The sequence below is a fragment of the Lolium rigidum genome, chromosome 2, assembly GCF_022539505.1.
Source record: "Lolium rigidum isolate FL_2022 chromosome 2, APGP_CSIRO_Lrig_0.1, whole genome shotgun sequence".
In the NCBI taxonomy this organism is placed as follows: Eukaryota; Viridiplantae; Streptophyta; class Magnoliopsida; order Poales; family Poaceae; genus Lolium; species Lolium rigidum.
Genome location: NC_061509.1, coordinates 253723698 through 253745579, shown reverse-complemented (window position 1 = coordinate 253745579; position 21882 = coordinate 253723698). Strand labels below are relative to the sequence as shown.

At 52.7% G+C, this 21882-nt stretch overlaps 1 protein-coding gene across 1 annotated transcript; it reads right to left on the bottom strand.

Annotated features, from left to right (window-relative positions):
• Positions 1–10574: 10574 nt before the first annotated feature.
• Positions 10575–11165, bottom strand: LOC124688565. Its single transcript, XM_047222226.1, has one exon. The coding sequence runs from the start codon at positions 11065–11067 to the stop codon at positions 10765–10767; it is 303 nt and encodes a 100-aa protein (XP_047078182.1). The 5' UTR covers positions 11068–11165; the 3' UTR covers positions 10575–10764.
• Between the last annotated feature and the right edge of the window lie 10717 nt (positions 11166–21882).

Here is a 21882-nt window from a genome sequence, read left to right as displayed (position 1 = left end):
TAAAGAATCGTTCTGAAGTTTATCAAGCTTTCCTTAACTTTCAACACATGGTTGAAAGGAAATTTGATAGGAAGATTATAACTATGCAAACTGACTGGGGTGGTGAATATGAAAAACTCCATGGTTTCTTCCAAAAGATAGGCATTACACATCATGTTTCTTGTCCTCATGCTCATCAACAAAATGGATCCGTTGAACGAAAACATCGTCACATTGTTGAAGTTGGTCTTGCTTTGCTAGCCAATGCATCTATGCCTCTTAAATTTTGGGATGAAGCTTTTCTTACTGCCACGTTTCTCATCAACTTGCTTCCTAGCAAGGTGATTAATAATGAAACTCCTGTTGAACGCCTCTTACACACCAAACCAAACTATGAGTCTCTTCGTGTGTTTGGATGTGCTTGTTAGCCAAATCTTCGTCCCTACAACAAACGAAAGCTTGCTTTCCGTTCTACACGTTGTGTGTTCCTTGGCTATAGCCCTCTTCATAAGGGTGTTAAATGCCTTGATCTCTCCAATGGTCGCGTATATGTTTCTAGAGATGTTGTTTTCGATGAAAATGTTTTCCCCTTTGCCGCCTTACATCCTAATGCTGGCAAGCGTCTTCGAGAAGAGATTCTTCTTTTACCTTCATCATCTACTCATGCGGATGCAAATATTGATGATCATATGCCTATTCCTATTATACCAATTGTCACTAACAATGTTCGAGATACTTCAGTTCATATTACTGCAGATAATAGCTCTTCAGAAGATTATACTGGAGGTGAAAGTTTCATGCAAAACGGAGCAGAAACGAGCTCAAACGAAGCTGAAACTGATGCAGAATTTGATGCAACAGAAAACTCCTCCACGAACAACGAGGACGATCCTCTGGTCGCCTTGGATCGCGCGGGAGTCGATCCCCAGGAAGATTCGGGCACAGGCGTACCCTCCTCGCCCTCCGCGCCCACCTGCCTGCCCTGGTCTCCTGGCCCCGCAACAGGATCGACACGTGTGCCTGCATCGGACCCGGCGCCTTCTCCAGATCGTGCGGTCGCGCCCTTCGCGCCTGCCCCGGATCGCGCGCCCTCCACGCCTGTCCCGGGTCGTGTGGTTGCGTCCTTTCGCCCGCACCAAGAGTCCCCTGGGCGCCACCACGACCCAGATAATGTGCATGCTGCTGGATCTTCTGTGCATCATGTTCCTGCAGCCTCCCGTGTGCTGCCTGAATTAGTGGCCCCTCCAGTATCTGGTGTGCGTACTCGTCTACAGAAAGGTATTCGACATCCAAAAATTTATAAAGATGGCACGGTCCGCTATGGTATGTTTACATCTACAGGTGAACCCAGCACTCTGTCTGAAGCTCTTGGAGATTCTAAATGGCGCAAAGCAATGGGAGAAGAATATGATGCATTGCTTCAGAACAAGACTTGGCACCTTGTTCCTCCAAGCTCTAACAAAAATCTCATTGATTGCAAATGGGTTTATCGTATTAAAAAGAAGTCCGATGGTACAATTGATAGATACAAAGCTCGTCTTGTTGCTAAAGGGTTCAAACAAAGGTATGGACTAGACTATGAAGATACTTTCAGTCCAGTTGTCAAAGCAGCTACTATTAGAATTGTCTTAGCAGTTTCAGTCTCTCGAGGTTGGAGCTTGCGTCAGCTAGATGTCAAGAACGCGTTTTTACATGGTGTTCTGGAAGAGGAGGTCTACATGAAACAACCCCCAGGATTTGAGGATCCCAATGTTCCTAACTATGTGTGCAAACTTGCCAAAGCTCTTTATGGTCTGAAACAGGCTCCGCGTGCATGGTTCTCTCGCCTAAGCTCAAAGCTATATGATCTTGGTTTCACATCTTCAAAGGCAGATACATCCTTATTTCTATATCAGAAGGGTAGTATCACTATTTTTGTGTTAATCTATGTTGATGATATCATAGTGACAAGCTCTTCAGATCAGGCTATTTCTATCTTGGTTCAAAATCTCAATACAAGTTTTGCCATCAAGGATCTTGGTGATTTACACTTCTTTCTTGGAATTGAAGTCAAAAATATTTCAGATGGTTTGCTTCTGACTCAGCAGAAGTATGCATCAGATTTGCTTCATAAAGTTGGTATGTATGATTGCAAGGGTGCACCCACACCTTTGTCCTCTTCGGATCCACTCTCTCTATATGAAGGAGAGCCTCTTGGTCCTGATGATAGTACTCGATATAGAAGCATTGTTGGAGCTTTGCAATATCTTACACTGACAAGACCAGATTTATCCTTCTCCGTTAACAAGGTCTGTCAGTTTCTTCATGCCCCCACTACAGTTCATTGGTCAGCTGTTAAACGGATTCTTAGATATGTCAAGGATACTCTCAAGATGGGCATCGCTTTTCATAAGTCTTCTTCCACACTTATAAGTGTTTTCTCAGATGCTGATTGGGCCGGTTGTCTTGATGATCGGCGTTCTACAGGTGGATTTGCAATATTTTTTGGACCTAACTTAGTTTCATGGAGTGCCAGAAAACAGAATACAGTGTCAAGGTCAAGTACCGAAGCTGAATATAAATCTCTTGCTAATGCCACAGCAGAATTGATATGGGTTGAAGCTGTCCTTGCTGAGCTTGGTGTTAAGCTCAAGGAAAAGCCATGTTTATGGTGTGACAACCTGGGTGCAACTTACCTATCTGCCAACCCAGTTTTTCATGCTCGAACAAAACACATAGAGATTGACTTCCACTTTGTCAGAGAAAGAGTAGCCAATAAAAGACTGGATATTAAGTTTATTTCAAGCAAAGATCAGGTTGCTGATGGCTTCACCAAGGCACTCCCAGTTAGAAATCTTCATGAGTTTAGACGTAATCTTAATCTTCTTCAAAGCTTAGATTAAGGGGGGCTGTTAGGCGAATTTTTTTTAAATAATACACATTTTTTTGTTTATTTCAGAAATAATACTCGGTTTTGAGATATTTCAGAAATAATACACTGTCGGGTTCAGGAAACCCGAAATTTGAAACTCGGGGTAGAGGAACCCGAAATTTCAAAAATCGGGGTAGAGGAACCCGACTAATCCTGTTTCCGCGCGAAAAAGAAGGAGTTGGGGTAGAGGAACCCGAAATTTCAGAATTAGGGTAGAGGAACCCGAAATTTCAAAAATCAGGGTAGAGTAACCCGAAATATGTGGGAATCTCGGGGTCGCCTAACCCGATTCACTAATATCGGGTTTCTAAAACCCGATTCTTCCTTTTCCTTTTCTTTTTCCTTTTTCGCCCTCCCGCCAAAAGAATAAGTCGGGTTCCTCTACCCCGATTTTGAAATTTCGGGTTCCTCTACCCCGAGTTTTAAATTTCGGGTTCAACGAACCCGACGGTGTATTATTTCTGAAATATCTCAAAACCAAGTATTATTTCTGAAATAAACAAAAAAAAGTGTATTATTTAAAAAAAATGCGCGGCTGTTAGATGTAGTACAATGCCTGGAGTCCTTCTTCCTCTCTCTCTCGTAATCGCTTGTGATACGGATTCTGTAGATTCGATACCGACTTGTACGATACCCCGACTCCTCTCTGTACTCCTTCGATGGATCCATATATTAACAACCCTCGAGCACCTTGTGGTGTATCGATTGCTCAAGCAAATATACGTTTATAGTTGCTACATTAATATAGCAGGGGCGAAAGCCTATTTGAAGAAGATATAGTCACACAGCGGGAGGTAAGAAATATTCAAAGCAATTAAGGTGATAAATTGAGAGAGAAGTGGGTGAGAGCCGGGACAAAATGGAGCGTCAATGCTATTGGGGTTTGTATTGATAGCAAATATCCAAAAAAAAGCTGATTATGGTTAAAATCCACTGCTACTCATAAAGCTCTGATGCAACGGAGGACATATAAACGGAAATGCAGAAAAGTAGACGGCGGCTCCTGACTGAAGCAAGGAAGAGTGCGAAAGTTGACAGCCAGCTCCACTTGAATATTGACCGCCTAAGGACCATCCCATAACTGAACCCTAGATGACAATTGCAGCTGCCAATTTTCATCAGATTCAGTTTCGTCAATTCATGGCAAATGCACATAAAAGAAATCATGGCAAATGACAGCACCAGAAACAGACATCGTCACGTTCCGGCGCATTTTCTGTATTTCAGGCATCTGTTGCTACAAGTCAAGCGATCAGACAGATCAGAGTGTTTGTGTGGGTTCCTACCCGTTTTCAAGCCGGCGCACGTTTCCCTGGCTTGCAAGCCGCGTCACTTCTTAGCTGGCCGTGGTAGCTTTGAGCCGACCTTATCTTAGCCGGCCAGTCGGTGCCGGCGCTGTTTCGCTTGTGCAGGCAAGAAAACAAGGCCTTGCTCACATCTAGAAGGAAAAAAGGAAAAGCAAATCAAGATGGCACAAGGAGTGCTGAACCCAGGAAGTTTCTCCCGACCAGCAAAGACCTTCTGGGAATCGGCGAGGCGAACCTGTTGTCAACTTGCTGAGATGCATAGTCAGAATCGTAATATTCTTTTCTTCAAGTGGTGCAGTCAGAACTGTAGAAAGAATACAATACGCGGAGTCGTCTTGTACTGCCACGGACCGATCAAAACCCATGACAGTCAACTCACCCTCTCTTCCAGTTCCAGGAAATATTAACCAGCCACGCCGGCCTGGCAACCCGCACCCGGATGAATTTGTTATGACCGGCCTGGTCTACCGCCGGAGGGGGCCCATTGGCCCAACCGGCCAAGCTTAGTTAGGGGCTTAGCCCAGTTAGCAGATTAGGGTTTCGCTAGTTCTCTTATATATACAAGTTGTAATAGACTAAATCAATGAAGCAATAATCAGATATCATTATTGCCGACTCCCAGAGGAGTCGGCCTTCTCCCGTCCGCGCCGCCCAAGCCCTAGCCGCCGACACCGCGAGCTCGCAACGGCGCCCTGCCGCCGGCGCCGCCTTCCTCCCTCTCGCTCTCCGCACTTCCACCCCTACAATCTACGCCCTCGCCTCGGTAGAACCCTAGTTTCTACCAATTTGGTATCAGAGACATCTACGATCATGTCTTCGGGCCAGATCACCGCCACCTCCGCCGCCGCCTCCGAGACGCCGCCGGCCTCCTCCGCCGCCGCGCAACTGCCGCCGCCCTCCACGGCGCCGCGGCGCCCCTGGCAGATGTCGCCGGCGCCGCCCCCCTCCTCGCAGCGAGAGCTGTCGACGGCCATCCGCGACCTCGCCACCGCCGTCCGGGGCATCCGCCTGTACCTCATCGGTACGCGGGGATGACTACGCCGGTCCTGTCGCCACCCCTCGCCGCATACCCGGCCGCGCCGACAGCCCTCCCCGGCCAGGGAGCGCCCACTCCGCCCCCGGCCTCACCGCCGCCACCATGGGCGTCCTGGCCACCGGCCCCCAGCCCGGGCCCCGCCTCGCTGCCCCAGGGGGTGCCCATCCAGCGGGTCCAGTTCCCGCCATCGCCCTCCCGACTCCCGGCATGGGTGACCGCGACGGAGCCCCCGCCGATCCACTCGGCCGCACCGGCGCCATCCCCCGTCTACACCACCGCCGGGGACCCTCCGCGCCCGTCCTTCCCGGACCCGCCGCCCGCCCGCTTCGCCGAGCCGTCCGCTGGTCGCGCGGAGTACCCCGCCCAGGGCACCACCGGCCTCGCTCCCCCACGCTACGCCAAGCTGGAATTCGCCACATACGACGGCGTCGAGGACCCCTCAACCGGCTCAACCGGTGCGAGCGGTTCTTCGGGGACAGCGTACCCTGGCTTCGGACCGGACGTGGCTCGCCTCGTACCACCTCCGCGGCGCCGCCCAGACGTGGTACTACTCCCTGGAGCAGGACGAGGGTGGCATGCCTCCATGGGACCGGTTCCGTGAGCTCTGCCTTCTCCGCTTCGGCCCTCCAGTCCGCGGCAGCCGCTTGGCGGAACTTGGGCGTTTGGCGTTCACCACCACGGTGCAGGACTTCGCCGACCGCTTCCAAGCCCTCGCATGCCATGCGCCCGGCGTGACGGGCCAACAGCGTGCCGAGCTCTTCATTGGCGGCCTCCCGGACCATATCCGCGTGGATGTCGAGCTACAGGCCCCGCGGGACCTCCAGACGGCGATGCACTACGCGCGCGCTTATGAGCGTCGCGCCCAGGCGGTTCAGCAGAGGCCCCTGGCCCGCGGCACCCGCCCCGCCCGTCCTCCTCCTCCGGCCGCGGCCGCCACCCGCCCCGCCCCACCTGGACTGGCTGGCCCTGCCCCCGCAGCTACACGCACGTTCCGCCGCCTCACCCCGGCGGAGCAGCTCGAACGCCGCCGCCTGGGACTGCGCTTCAAGCTGCGACGACCCATACACGCCCGGACACGTGTGCCCTCGCCTCTTCTACCTGGAGACCGTCGACGTAGAGGAGGGCGACCCGATGGCCGGGCCGGTTGCCGCGGCATCCGAGATGGCCGGGCCGACCGACGCAGCTGCCACGGCCTTCGTCGTGTCCCTCCACGTGCTCGCCGGCATCCGCCACGAGCGGACGATGTTGCTCCCGGTCACTATCCAGGGCGAGCCTCTGGTGGCGCTACTGGACACGGGGTCTACGCATAATTTCCTCCCCGCCGCCACTATGCGCCGCCTCGCGCTACAGCCGACGGGTGGGGATACCCTCCGTGTGACCGTGGCCAACGGTGACCGCCTCCACTGCCATGGGGTGGTCCAGCACGTCCCCCTTACCATCGGCGACGAGCACTTCGTCATCACGTGCGCCGGCATCGACTTGGGCTGCTTCGACTTCATCCTTGGCGTCGACTTTCTGCGGACGCTCGGACCCATCCTCTGGGACTTCGACGCCATGACGATGACCTTCTGGCGCCAGGGACGCCACATTCGCTGGGAGGGTCTCGGGGGCACATCTCCCGCGCCGCAGCTCCAGTTAGTCTCTGGGGCCGATGACGCCGACCACCCCCTCCTGACGCACCTCCTGCAGCAGCACGGCGACATCTTCGAGGAGCCGCAGGGCCTGCCACCCCCACGAGCATGTGACCATCGCATACACTTGCTCCCAGGGTCGGCGCCAGTGGCTGTGCGTCCATACCGCTACCCCCAGCTGCAGAAGGACGAGCTGGAGCGCCAGTGCGCGCTCATGTTGGCGGCGGGCATCATCAGGATCTCCACGTCCCCGTTCTCCGCGCCGGTGCTCTTGGTGCGCAAGTCGGATGGCACGTGGCGATTCTGCATCGACTACCGCGCCCTCAACGCCCTCACGCTCAAGGACAAGTTCCCGATCCCGGTGGTTGATGAGCTGTTTGACGAGCTCCACGGCGCGAGGTTCTTCACCAAGCTCGACCTCCGCTCAGGCTATCATCAGGTGCGCATGCACCCGGAGGACATCGCCAAGACGGCGTTCCGGACACACCATGGCCACTTCGAGTTTGTGGTGATGCCCTTCGGCCTCACCAACGCGCCCGCGACCTTCCAGGCCCTGATGAATGATGTCCTTCGCCCATACTTACGTCGTTTTGTGCTGGTTTTTTTCGATGATATCTTGATCTACAGCGCATCATGGGCGGAGCACCTGCAGCATGTCGCCATCGTCTTCAACGAGCTTCGAGCGCATCGACTTCACCTTAAGCGCTCGAAGTGCTCGTTTGCGACGACCTCGGTGGCCTATCTCGGTCACGTCATCTCCGCCGACGGGGTGGCGATGGATGCGAACAAGGTGGCAGCAGTCGCCGCCTGGCCGACGCCGCGATCACCACGCGCCCTCCGCGGGTTCCTGGGCCTCGCCGGCTACTACCGGAAGTTCATCCGGGATTTTGGCCTCATCGCCTCGCCACTCACGCGCCTGCTGCGGCACGAGGCCTTCGCTTGGGACGACGAGGCTACCGCTGCCTTCGAGGCCCTCAAGGGGGCCCTGACGATGGGCCCCGTTCTCCAGATGCCGGACTTCGACAAGCCGTTCATCGTCGACTGTGACGCCTCCGGGGCGGGGTTCGGTGCCGTCCTTCACCAGGGTGACGGGCCGCTCGCCTACTTCAGCCGGCCGTTTGCTGCACGCCACCTCAAGCTTGCGGCGTACGAGCAGGAACTCATTGGCTTGGTCCAGGCCGTCCGCCACTGGCGCCCCTACTTATGGGGGCGCTCGTTCCGCGTACATACGGACCACTACAGCCTTAAGTTCCTCTTGGACCAGCGGCTGTCGACAGTGCCCCAGCACCAGTGGATCAGCAAGCTGTTTGGCTTCGACTTCACGGTGGAGTATCGTCCGGGGCGCCTCAACACGGTGGCCGACGCCCTGTCCCGCCGCGACGCCGATCCCGACGCCACTGAGGGAGACTCGGACGGACACCTGCTCTGCATCCGCTCGGGTCCCTCCTTCGTCCTCTTCGACCGCATCCGCCAGGCGACGGTGTCCGCACCGGATGCCCAGCTTCTGCGGCAGCAGCTCGACGCGGGTGAGCTGGACGACCCTTGGCGCGTCACCGACGGCCTTCTCCTCCACGGGCGCCGCGTGTTCGTCCCCGACCATGATGACCTCCGCCATCAGGTGCTGCTCTTGGCGCACTCCGCTGGTCATGAGGGTGTCCAGAAGACCCTCCATCGCCTTCGCGCGGACTTCTACATCCCTGGCGATAGGGCCATGGTCCAGGATTGGGTGCGTTCGTGTGAGACGTGCCAGCGCAACAAGACGGAGACTTTGCGTCCAGCTGGTGTCTTGCAGCCGCTTGACGTTCCATCGCAGGTGTGGGCCGACATCTCCATGGACTTCATCGAGGGCCTTCCGAGGGTGGGCGGCAAGTCTGTCATCCTTACGGTGGTTGACCGCTTCTCCAAGTACGCCCATTTCATCGCGCTTGGCCATCCCTACACGGCGGCGTCTGTGGCCCGCGCCTTCTTCGACGGTATCATCCGCCTACACGGGTTTCCCTCGTCCATCGTCTGTGATCGAGATCCGGTGTTCACGGGGCACGTATGGCGGGACCTCTTCCGCATGGCTGGGGTCCAACTCCGGTTCAGCACGGCGTTCCATCCTCAGACGGACGGCCAGTCCGAGGTGGTCAATAAGGTGATCGCCATGTATTTGCGCTGTGTTACGGGTGATCGTCCTCGCGCTTGGGTGGATTGGCTTGCATGGGCGGAGTACTGCTACAACACCTCCTACCACTCCGCCTGCGTGCCACGCCATTCGAGGTGGTCTACGGTCGACCCCCACCACCTATCCTACCGGTGGATCCAGCGACAGCGCGGACGGAGGCAGCTGGCGAGCTCATCCGCGCTCGCGACGAGATGCTGGCCGAGGTGCGGCAGCGTCTTGTCCAAGCTCAACAGGTCGCCAAGCACTACTATGACGGGCGACATCGGGAGGTTGAGTACGCGGTGGGTGACTGGGTGTGGCTTCGCCTGTTGCACCGCTCTCATCGATCCCTCGACCCGCGTGCCAAGCGTAAACTTGGTCCGCGCTATGCGGGGCCCTTCATCATCGTCGAGCGGATTGGGACCATGGCGTACAGGCTTCAGTTGCCGGAGGGGGCTCGCATTCACGACGTGTTCCATGTGGGCCTGCTGAAGCCCTATCGCGGTGCCCCGCCGGTGGCCACTCCACCACTTCCGCCGACGGCCGAGGGTCGTCTGCTGCCCAGTCCGGCCAAGGTGCTCCGCGCTCAACTACGTCGTGATGTTTGGCACTTGTTGGTGCAGTGGGAGGGCCTTTCCGAGGAGGAGGCGACTTGGGAGCCCCGCGAGGAGTTCCAGCAGCATTACCCAGACTACCGGCTCGAGGACGAGCTGTTTGCGCGAGCGGGGAGAGATGTTATGACCGGCCTGGTCTACCGCCGGAGGGGCCCATTGGCCCAACCGGCCAAGCTTAGTTAGGGGCTTAGCCCGGTTAGCAGATTAGGGTTTCGCTAGTTCTCTTATATATACAAGTTGTAATAGACTAAATCAATGAAGCAATAATCAGATATCATTATTGCCGACTCCCAGAGGAGTCGGCCTTCTCCCGTCCGCGCCGCCCAAGCCCTAGCCGCCGACACCGCGAGCTCGCAACGGCGCCCTGCCGCCGGCGCCGCCCTGCCGCCGGCGCCGCCTTCCTCCCTCTCGCTCTCCGCACTTCCACCCCTACAATCTACGCCCTCGCCTCGGTAGAACCCTAGTTTCTACCAGAATTGAAGCGTGTTCAACGAGTTAAACTGGCGCTAGTACTGTGCTGCTTAATCACGTCTGTCAGTCTGTGTATAGGAGGAAACAACTGCTTCCAGGATATGGTGATATTGCTTCTCGATGCCTAGACGAAGACAAGTCGTTATCTGGCTGCACAGAATCGGATCAATTCCACGTCATCCGTTCACTGCCCTTCAAAAGGAGCTATATTTCAGCTCCTTAATACAAACAGTGTTTGTCTGTTTACAAAGCTTCATTGAATACTTCAGCGCTGTGTTGGCGTACTGATTGGAAAGTTGAAGTTTGCAAAACGAAATACTCCATCCTAGTGGTAGAGCAATTGACTGCAGATTATCTATTGTTGCTAAGCGACACTTATTATGGATGGGAGAGAGTAGCAAATTAAAAACATGATTGAAACAAAATAAGTCCTGAAAAACTAACCAATTGAAACACAGCAATTAAAATGAACCGTAAAGAAGCAAATAATCCATCCTCCCAATTCAACTCAAATACCGAATGAACATATTTACAAGACCAACCTACTCTAATTACGCGAGAGTTCAGACACCATTCTGAAATCTCAAACCACAAATAGCGGCAAACCCATGACAGTTCAGAACTACTCATCCGGTGAGAAGACCCCCGCCAATCCAGGCACATCCTATCCTAGTCCTCGCGGTTACCCCCGCGGAGCGACGACCAGGACCTCGAAAAGTAAGACGGTGAAGGCGGCGGCGCGGAGCCCAGGTCGTTGGTGCCGACGGGGACGTCGGAGAACGGCGCGAGGAGGCGGCGCACGCTCATGGAGCGCATGGTCCGGAAGCTGAGGGACCTGAGTATCTTGTCCTTGGAGAAGACGCCGGAGGACTTGGTGAGGATGAGGTAGACCAGCCCCTGGACGAGCAGGAACGCGGCCACCTTGGCCAGCATGTCCCGGAGCTCCGGCGAGATCATGAGGGCCTCCTCCATGATAACCACCGGCGGCGAGCGAGCGAGAGATTGGGTGAAGAAGCTGGCTGGCTGGTGAACAAGCTTGTGGCTGATGATGAGGTTGCTACTGTGTATCAATGATGATTAGATGTTGGGTCTCTGCTTAGTTGCCTACTCTCTGCTCTTTATATAGAGCTTGGCTGCTTCAGCCTTTTGATCGATTGGTAGCATATGCGATTGCGAGGTGTGATTAGTTTTCTGTCGGTCGTCGTGCACGCAAGCGGTGAAGTGCTGTGATTGGCCGCGTTGCTTTGCCAGGAAAGAGCCGCGGCTTGTAGAACAAGTCCTGCGTCGTCACTCCTTCATCTTGCTAGTTTGGGATCTTGAATTCTTGATGTGGTGTCGCTATGTCAGCACGTCACAGTGTTGGATCGGTCTGATTTGGAAGGACGTGTGTCGTGTCTGAAGGCTGCTAAGGGGATTTGGACGGCAGGGGTAAGGTAAACTTTTCTTTTCTAAAATGGGAGCATCGCTCTAGCCTCTACATGGAAAGATGTACACGACTATTCTCTGTTGTAAAGTTCTGTGTATTAGAATACCAAATTACATTTTAAGCATCTCCTAAAGTTTGAGCACAAATGAGCCATCTAAAGGAAGTACACAAGTAGCCATCATGCATCTTATATACATCTAAAATGTTGCTAACCACTCTGGCTGAATATAGTTTATACGACCGCCATCAGATAATGCAACCGGTATCCATATGTTTCCGCTAACCCACGTCATAAAGGTAAGAATACATGTGGATTGAAGAAGCCGCCTTGTGTATAACGTGATTTTCTTTTTTTTTTGGGTTTGACCACCCTGTTTGAAACAACATCAATACTAGGTGTAGGTAATTAGGGCATCTCCAATGCATGACCCAAAACAACAATCCAAATTGTTTGTATCCACTTATGTCGCACCGTAGATATAAATTGGGTTGGGGTCCGGCCTACTAAGCCAGTGCCCCCAACGGGTGTGATCCATTTGATCAGCGATGCCCTGTTGACTTGTTGGCCAAAGACAACAAGCAAATTAAATTCAAATAAAAATTAAAAGCGCGCGAAATTTCAGAGATATTTCATTCGTTCAAAGTTAATTTACATAGGAAATATTAAAAGAAAAAACCCTAGCTACGCCTTGTGCCCTTGCGCCCGCGTCGGCGGTGTTGCCGCTTACTCGTCCGCAGTGAGGACGACAAGCATGGGCGATGTCCATGGCCCCTGTTGCGGCCCCGCAGGGCACTTCGTGTGCTGCAGCGAAGGAAGCGGCAGAACCATCTGCCCTTCCCACGCGGCCACCCACCGCCGCTTGCTCTCCAGCACCGAGACATAAAGGCGGGTGCGCTCTCGTCCATGTAGCGGCTCAAGATGTGCCACCACTAGTAGAAAACCTCACATCCATCTAAGCCATTGGTACCGGTTCCCTTACGAACCGGTACCAATGGGGCCATTTGTACCGGTTTGAGGGCTCAGGTGGGCGAGGGGCTTTCGTACCGGTTTGGGAGGGGCTTTCGTACCGGTTCGTGTTAGGAACCGGTACGAAAGGTCTTCGGCCAAAATTCAGACGCGTGGTGGGGCCCGGGCTGGACCTTTGGTACCGGTTCGTAACACGAACCGGTACCAAAGGGTACCCACCATATCAAAATCGCCCAGCTCGTCCCGAGCCCCCTGCTGGCTCTCATTTTTCTCATCTTCCTCACACTCTAAATTTTTCTCCACCTCTCACACACTCCAATAATCTTTATTTTTCTCCACCATTTTAACAAGATTAACGGCATACATCTATCCAAGGGTTAGCAATATCATCCTTCCTTCCGGCGTTCCTAATTTAGCTCAGTTCTTTGGTAGTTTTAACTCGTACTATTTTTGTAGTGCAATCAAGGTGTTCGATGAAATGCCTAAGTTAGTGATTTTATTTTTTATATGCAATTTGAGCTAAAATTATGGTATGTTTTGTAGGTTTTAATTAGTATCATCCCCGTCCTCACCGCCGTCGATCGCTAGCGTCGTCCCCTAGCCGGCACGGTACCACCTCGGTGAGCCCCTCTTCTTTTTTATAAAAATAACTTAGTTTTATGTGATGAACTTGAATATTAATTAAGTTGGTCACTCATATATCCATGATGTTGTGTACTTAATGATTTTTGATATACATATAAAATGCGGATGAGTCGACAATGGATGTACGGTGACCGGTGCCATCCCGAGTTCATTGCGGCATGCATTATTTTCTCAACGTGGCTGAGGCAAACAGGGCGGTCGAATGGTTTCATGTATTGTCCATGTAGTTCCTGTAAGAATATGAAGGATTACTCTACCTCGAAGACCCTTCACGTCCACTGCTGGAGAATGGTTTCATGCCCAGCTATAATTGTTGGACCAAGCACGGAGAAAGAGGAGTTATATTGGAAGACAACGAAGAAGAAGAGGATAGTGACAACTATCCCAGCTTATTCACGAAGACGGTGGTAGTAGAATGGGGGAAGATGAAGGCTGAAGAAGAGCTCATTTTCGATGAGCCGATTTTTGATGACCCGGATGACGATTTGGGTCGGGCCATTCTTGATGCGAAGATGAGCTGCGGAAATGAAAAGGAGAGGTTGAAGTTGGAGAAAATGTTAGAGGATCACAACAAACTGTTGTACCCAAATTGCGAAAATGGTCGAGAAAAAGCTGGGTACCACGGCTGGAATTCTTTGCGGTGGAAGGCGAGAGAATGGTACTTCGACAAGGGATTTGAAAAGTTGCTGAAAATAATAAAGAAGATGCTTCCGGGGAGAACGTGTTGCCCTCTAGCACGTACGAAGCAAAGAAGGTTGTCTGCCCTCTAGGATTAGAGGTGCAAAAGATACATGCATGCATCAATGACTGCATCCTCTACCGCGGGGAGTACGAGAATTTGAATGCATGCCCGGTATGTAGTGCATTGAGGTATAAGATCAGGCGAGATGACCCCGGCGATGTTGAGGGTGAGTCCACCCCCAGGAAGAGGGTTCTGCGAAGGTGATGTGGTATGCTCCTATAATACCACGGTTGAAACGTTTGTTCCGGAACAAAGAGCATGCCAAGTTGTTGCGATGGCACAAAGAGGACCGTAAGAAAGATGTGATCTTTGAGACACCCCGTCGACGGGTCGCGGTGGAGAAAAATCGACAGAGAGTTCAAGTCATTTTCAGATGACGCAAGGAACTTAAGATTTGGTCTAAGTACGAGATGGCTTCAATCCTTTCGGGAGCGAGCTCCAGTCATAGCACACTGGCCGGTGACTCTATGTATCTATAACCTTCCTCCTTGGTTGTGCATGAAGCGGAAGTTCATTATGATGCCGGTGCTCATCCAGGGCCCGAAGCAACCCGGCAACGACATTGATGTGTACCTGAGGCCATTGGTTGAAGAACTTTTAGAGTTGTGGCGTGACGAAGGTGTACCTGTGTGGGATGAGCACGAACAAAAGGAATTTAACCTACGAGCGTTGTTATTTGTAACCATCAATGATTGGCCTGCTCTTGGTAACATTTCGGGGCAGTCAAACAAGGGATACAATGCATGCACACACTTGTTTAGGTGAGGCTGATAGTATTTATTTGGGAAACAAGAATGTGTACCTGGGGCATCGTCGATTTCTTCCAAAACAACATCACGTAAGAAAGAGAGGAAAGCATTTCGGAGGTGAGGCGAGATAACCGAACCAAGCCTACCCGCCCTAATGGGGAAGTTATATATGATATGGTCAAGGATTTAGAAGTGATCTTTGGAAAGGGTCCCGGCGGACAATCCGTTCCGCATGATGTTGACGGACACGTACCCATGTGGAAGAAGAAGTCGATATTTTGGGAGCTACCCTCCTGGAAATTCTTAGAGGTTCACTCTGCAATCGACGTGATGCACGTGACGAAAAATCTTTGCGTGAACCTGCTAAACTTCTTGGGCGTGTATGGGAAGACAAAAGATACACCGGATGCACGGCGAGGACCAGCAAAGTATCCACGAAGGAAACAACATCGAATCCGGAGAAGTATCAAGGTCCTGCCGACTATGCTCTTACCAAAGAGGAGAAGGAGATCTTTTTGAAGTCTCGAGTAGCATCAAGGTCCCGTCGGCTTCTCGTCGAATATAAAGGGAATAATAAACATGTCGGAGAAAAAGTTTCAAAACCTAAAGTCTCATGAGCTGCCACGTGATTATGACACAATTACTTCCGGTTGCATTGAGGGGGCTTACGCCGGAAAATGTTCGAGTACCCATTGTGAAGCTATGTGCGTTCCTCAATGCAATTTCTCGAAGGTGATCAATCCACTTACTCTACAAAATTTACGGAAGGATGTGGTCCAATGTCTAGTCGGCTTCGAGTTGGTGTTCCCACCATCCTTCTTCAATATTATGACACATCTCCTAGTTCACACGAGTCGAAGAGATTGGCGTTCTCGGTCCTGTATTTCTACACAACATGTTCCCCTTTGAGAGATTCATGGGAGTCTTAAGAAGTACGTTCATAACCGTGCTAGGCCAGAAGGAAGCATCTCCAAGGGCTATGGAAACAGAGGAGGTCATTGAGTTTTGTGTTGACTTTATTCCTGACCTTAAGCCGATCGGTGTTCCTGAATCGCGCTATGAGGGGAGGCTGCGTGGAAAAGGCACGCTAGGAAAGAAATCAGCAACGTGTATGGACGGACATTCTTTCACTCAAGCACACTACACAGTTCTACTTAATTCCATCTTGGTGGCTCCGTACAAAGAGGAACACAAGGAGATCTTACGCTCTAAATACCGGAGCAACGTGAAGATTGGATTGATGGAGAACACATGAAGACTTTCGGCGGTTGGTTGCAAACACGTCTCATGAATGTCACCAGATGACGAGCAGCTGTACTTGTTGGCCAAGCAACCATCTTCTACTATATCGACTTTTCAAGGGTACGAGATTAATGGGAACACATTTTACACTTTCGCCCAAGACAAAAAGAGCACCAACCAAAACAGTGGTGTCCGCTTTGATGCGAGAAGATGGCAATGGGAACAAGGTCACATATTATGGGTACATAGAGGAGATATGGGAACTTGACTATGGACCTAATTTCAAGGTCCCTTTGTTCCGGTGTAAATGGTTCAACTCTGAAAGACGGGGTACGAGGTAGACCCGCGGTACGGAATGACTACGGTGGATTTCAAGAATCTTGGGTACGACACCGAACCATTCGTCCTAGCCGGTGAAGTGGCTCAGGTTTTTTATGTGAAGGATATGTCTAGCAAACCGAAAAAAAGGAAAGAAAGGCAAGAGGACACATCATACGATGAGCCAAAGCGGCACATAGTTCTTTCGGGAAAAAGAAACATCGTGGGAGTAGAGGACAAGACAGACATGTCGAGAAGATTATAATAAGTTTGACGATATTCCACCCTTCAAGGTAAAAATTGACCCAAGCATCATCTTAAACAATGAAGATTGTCCATGGTTGCGTCGCGATAAGAAGAAAGGGAAACGAGCGAAGAAAACTCAGAAGACTAGCTAGCTACATATAGGGATCATAACTTGTGTATCTCAATATGGAAATCACTTTTGTGTAATGATGTTACTGTATGTAAGATATTAACAATGGAGATGGTTGGCTTGTTTTACTAGTTAAGTCACGCGGGCTTGCAGGGAAATTTTTCGAGGCGGAACTTCCGAATATGCCATATATAGGGCATGTGCACCAAGGGCATATTCGAGAAGTTCCGCCACGGAGATTTCCCAACCCTTTCCGCAACATTGTTAGAGGAGATGGAGTCTTCCACGGGCTTGCGGGAAAAAAAATTCCGAGCGGAACTTCCGAATATGCCATATATAGGGCATGTGCACCAAGGGCATATTCGAGAAGTTCCGCCACGGAATTTCCCAACCCTTTCCGCAACATTGTTAGAGGAGATGGAGTCTTCCACGGGCTTGCGGGAAAAAAATTCCGGGCGGAACTTCCGAAGATGCCATAGGGCGTGTGCACCAAGGGCATCTTCGACAAGTTCCGCCACGGAATTTCCCAACCCTTTCCCCAACATTTGTTAGAGGAGATGGAGTCTTCCACGGGCTTGCGGGGAAATTTTTCCGGGCGGAACTTCAGAAGATGCCATAGGGCGTGTGCACCAAGGGCATCTTCGACAAGTTCCGCCACGGAGATTTCCCAACCCTTTCCTCCATCCATGGTGATGAAACTCTCCATCCATGTTGGCTTGTTGAGCTGCTTCCCATGGTGTATCGATGCTCCTTTTATAGGCGGAGCGTCCTTATCCTGCCGACAGACTTTAGTACCGGTTGTAGACACGAACCGGTACTAAAGGTTACCACGCGTCCTTATCCCACCGACGGAGCGTCGTGCGCTACATACTTTATCTCATCGAGCAGGGCGTCCTTATCCTGCCGAACGGCTTTAGTACCGGTTGCACCCACCAGCCGGTACTAAAGGTTACCCACACGTCCTTATCCTGCCAGACGGCTTTAGTACCGGTTGCACCCACCAGCCGGTACTAAAGGTTACCACGCGTCCTTATCCCACCGACGGGGCGTCGTGCGCTACATACTTTATCTCATCGAGCGGGGCGTCCTTATCCCGCCGACGGCTTTAGTACCGGTTGCACCCACCAGCCGGTACTAAAGGTCTGCCTCGATCTGTCTTCCCGCCTATTTTCTTCCCGCGCTTTCCACCGGTTCCCGCCTCTGTCTTCCCGCCATTTTTTCACTATATATATGTAGGCTTGGCCACCATTTACATATCACATCTAGACTCATATCTGCAAACCTCATCATTCTCTCCCATGGCTTCCATCGCATCTCTAACCCCCCGGGAGGCGGAGGCGCTTTGCGCCTCGAACTACCCTGCCCGCCGGGCTACCGCGTCCCGACCAGGCTGGTTGCTAAGCGTCGGAGGCGTACCGGTCCCTCCGGTCCCTCTAGGTGTGGCGCGCGAGATGGCCATCACGAACCACTACTACTTCGAGCTCACGCCGGAGCAGCGGAGGAATCCCCGGTGGCATCCCGACTACGGCCCGAGCTTGGGAAAGCTTCTTCATCAATCGGCGTGAGAGGGCGCTTGCCGGAGCACGAGGAGGGCGGCCCGCCTCCTCCGAACTTCAACGAGGCCGGCCGTCGGCTGTGGTGGCGCGGCCGGACTCTCCCGGGCGTCATGGCCTACCGTGGCCCCCGCTGCGCTACCCTCGGTCCCGGCCCACGCGTGCTCACCCGCCGACGTTCGAGTACCGCGACCCCGATGCCGGCGACGATGATGACGGCGACTACGACGACTACGGTGGCGACTACTACGGGGCTAGGCAGCGAGTATGACTGAATGACTCCACCGGTAGAATTTGGCCATGTATCTTTAATTTTCGGTTAAGCTATGTACTTTTAATTCGAGTTCAATCGTAATAAAATTTCATTCCCGCCCTTTCTTTCCCGCCTTTTGCGGTCGTACGTGGCGGGAAAGTTTCCGCGCGGACGGCGTCGTGGCAAGAGTAAAGAATAGAAATAGATAATATATAGAAAAGAATTAGAAAATATATAGAAAAGAAATATAAAAAAGGATATAGAAAACAAATAGAAAAGAAAACAAACGGAAATAGAAAAAGAAATAGAAAAGAAATAGAGAAGAAAAGAAACGAGAAAATAAAAAGAAAAGAAAAGAAACACAAAAGAAAAGAAAAAAAACATAAAAAGAAAAGAAAGAAAGAAACGAGAAAACAAAATAAATAGAAAAGAAATATAAAAGAAAAGAAACACAAAAGAAAGAGGAACGAAAATGAAAAGAAAAGAAATAGAAAATGAAAAGAAATAGAAAATGAAAAGAAAAGAAATAGAAAATAGAAAATGAAAAGAAATAGAAAATGAGAAGAAAAGAAAAGAAACACAAAATAAAAGGAAAAAGAAACGAGAAAAGAAAGAAGAAAACGAGTAAAAGAAAAAAGAAACGACAAAAGAAAAGAAAACGAGTAAAAAGAAAAAAGAAAACAAAAAAAAACCCTTTAGTACCGGTTGGTACCACCAGCCGTACGAAAGATCTTTCGTACTCGGTTGGTGGTACCAGCCGGTACTAAAAGCCCATCCCATGTTTTAGACTTAGCCGCGCGGCGAGAAAATCCCCAAATCCTCTTCTTTCTCCCCGCGCGACAGCGAGCCCGACGCCGCCGACGCGCCGACGCACGCCAGCGCCGCCGACGCACCCACGCCGCCGCCGACGAAGCCGCCGCCGCGGCCGCGGCCGCCGCCGCCGCGGCGCCGCCGCCGCCCGCAGTACCTCCCGGCCCTCTCCTCCTTTTTCCGCCACCCCTCGTCGCCGCCCGCAAGGTGTTCGCGGCGGTGCGCGTGCAAGGCGGCCGCGCGCCGCCGCGCCGGTGGCGGCGGCCCGCCGCGCACCGCACGTCCGGTCGCCGCGCGCGCGCCTCGCACGGTCCCGTGGATGAACACGACATCCGCGCGGCCGCCAGTCCCCGACCGAGCACATCCTCGTCGCCATCGTGCCGTGGAGCCGTCAACGCGCGTGGTTCGGCGCCGCCTTGCCTGCGCTCAAGGGACTCGCGCGCCGCGCTCGCGGCCGCGCTGGCCGGCGCGGTGCGAGCGGCGGCCACGAGCGCGCCGCGCCGCGCCGGCGCGGCCAGGTCGGCGTCCGAGGCCACGGGCGCGCGTGGCCGCGGCCGCGGCGCGGCGCCGCCGCCGTCGCGGCGTGGCCGCATGCGGGCGCGTCCGTGCGGAGGCGGAGGAGAGCCATGTGCGCGCCGCGCTGGTCCGGGCGGACGTCGTCGTGGCGGCGTGGCCGTCGGCCAGCTCGTGGCGAGCCTCTCGCGCAGCGGGTCCGCGAGCCGTTGGACACGCCGTCGCACGCGGCACCTGCCGGACGGCGCGTCGTGTTGGGCCGTCGGCCCGCGGTGACGCCGCGCGTGGAGGCAGCCATGGCGTACGGAGGCCGGCGCGACGGCGGATCCGGACGAGGTCCTCGGCCACGTCGTCGTCGTGCGTACGGACTGCCACGGCTTGCGTCGTGTCTTGGTGCTTCGATGACGAGCATGATGGTGACGGTGTCGTCGGTGTCGGCGGCGGTGAGTGTGGTTGCGGACGGCGCATGCATGGTCGACTAGGACGGTAAGGCACATGCGGCCGCGCTCGCGGATGGTGCGTGGTTCTGCAGGGATGTTGGTCGGGTCTCATACGAGTGTCGCTGGTCGGCGGTGATGTGGCGGCCACGCGCGTGATGGCGCGCGGTAGGCCGTGCGCTCGTTGCTTAGTCTGCGACATTTGCTAGCCGGGCGTTGAGCATTAGCTTGAGCATCTTGATTGCTTTCAAGTCATTGTTCAGCGATTTACGTGTTCATTATGCTAGATGCGCTGTTGCAAATAACTGGAATGGAACAATGCGGCAAATCGCAAACGATTAGCAATATGATGCCATTGCATTATCACTAGGCGTTATGGCACTCTATGGTTTCGCTATTAATCGGTTTACATAGAGTAAGTGCTGAGGACGTGTACCATGTTACGGCTAGGGTCGTAGCGGTCGATACATGACGGTCCGCCGCGACATAGAGAGAAGAGCGAGAGGACGAGCGCCGAGTGTTAGGGTTAGGGTCGTAGCGGTGCCGAGTCCGTGGCGGTGCGCCGCGACATAGAGAGAAGAGCGAGAGGAGGAGGGGGACACCGTGTCGTGGCCGTGGCGGTCCGTTAGGGTTTTTTGCTTTCTTCATTTCAATTGTTATCCATCTAGCAATCTGTTATATGATCATTACATGATGAATGAAATACAATTGCTTTCTTAATTTTGCGGTGACATTGAGGTATGGAGGACGGCACCTTCGTCCGAGATGAGGAAGGGGAAGAAGCGGTGCAGCGATTGATCTATGAGAGTGCCCGTGGTCGGAACCCGACGATGGAGATGACAACGAGTACGCCGACTTTACGAATGATTTTGGCGAGGGACTTGAGTCTGAACAAGTTAGAAAAGACAATGAAGTGTCCATCACAAACTCCGGCGAGGTGTATATCTATGTATCAATTAGTACTGTGTTCATCCCTAGATGCATTCATTTATTTGTATTGCACTTATTAACGAATAATTTTTTCTTTTAGCCTTACGGATCATCGAGCAAGTACTGTTAGAACAAAACGAGGCCCGACGCGGGTGCTAAAGGGCGAGGGCAGGTTAGCCCTCACGGCATTCAAGGCTAATGGTGAACCGGTGGAGCCCAAGGAGTTTTGCCGCAAATTTACAAGTCAATCCGGAGTTATTGTTAGGGACCATGTACCGATCAGCATTCAAGAGTGGCATAAGCCGAAGAACCCGGAGAGTGGTGCTACTTATGTCAACGACAGCATGAAAAAATTTCTTTGGGAAACGCTACTGACAAAGTTCAGCCTACCGGAAGACATGACGGAAGGCCAGAAGGATAAAGTCAAGGAATGGACATGGAAGAAGATGGCCATACAATTCCAGAAGCTTCAAGAAAAATTTATGGGACAAATATAAGAATGAAGATCCGAGTATTCGATGATAATACCGAAAATCTAGTGAAGATAAAAGATCACTGGGCCGCATTTAAGGAGTATAAGAAATCGTCTAAGTTTGTGTCCCGATCGAAGAAAAATACCGAAAATGCTGCAAAGAAGAAACTTCCGCATCATTTGGGGTCGAGTGGCTACAAGAGTGCCATTCCGAAGTGGACGGCGTTTGAGAATAAAGCGATGGATCATGGAATCACTCCACGAGACATGGGACCGGCCCGAACGGTCCAAGTTACGGTTGTTCGCTCATGGGGCGGGGTTGGACCCAAAGACGGGGTTGATCGTTGCGAAGGG

Coding starts and splice junctions, on each gene's coding strand:
- LOC124688565 (XM_047222226.1), bottom strand. CDS start 11,067: ATGGAGGAGGCCCTCATGATCTCGCCGGAGCTCCGGGACATGCTGGCC.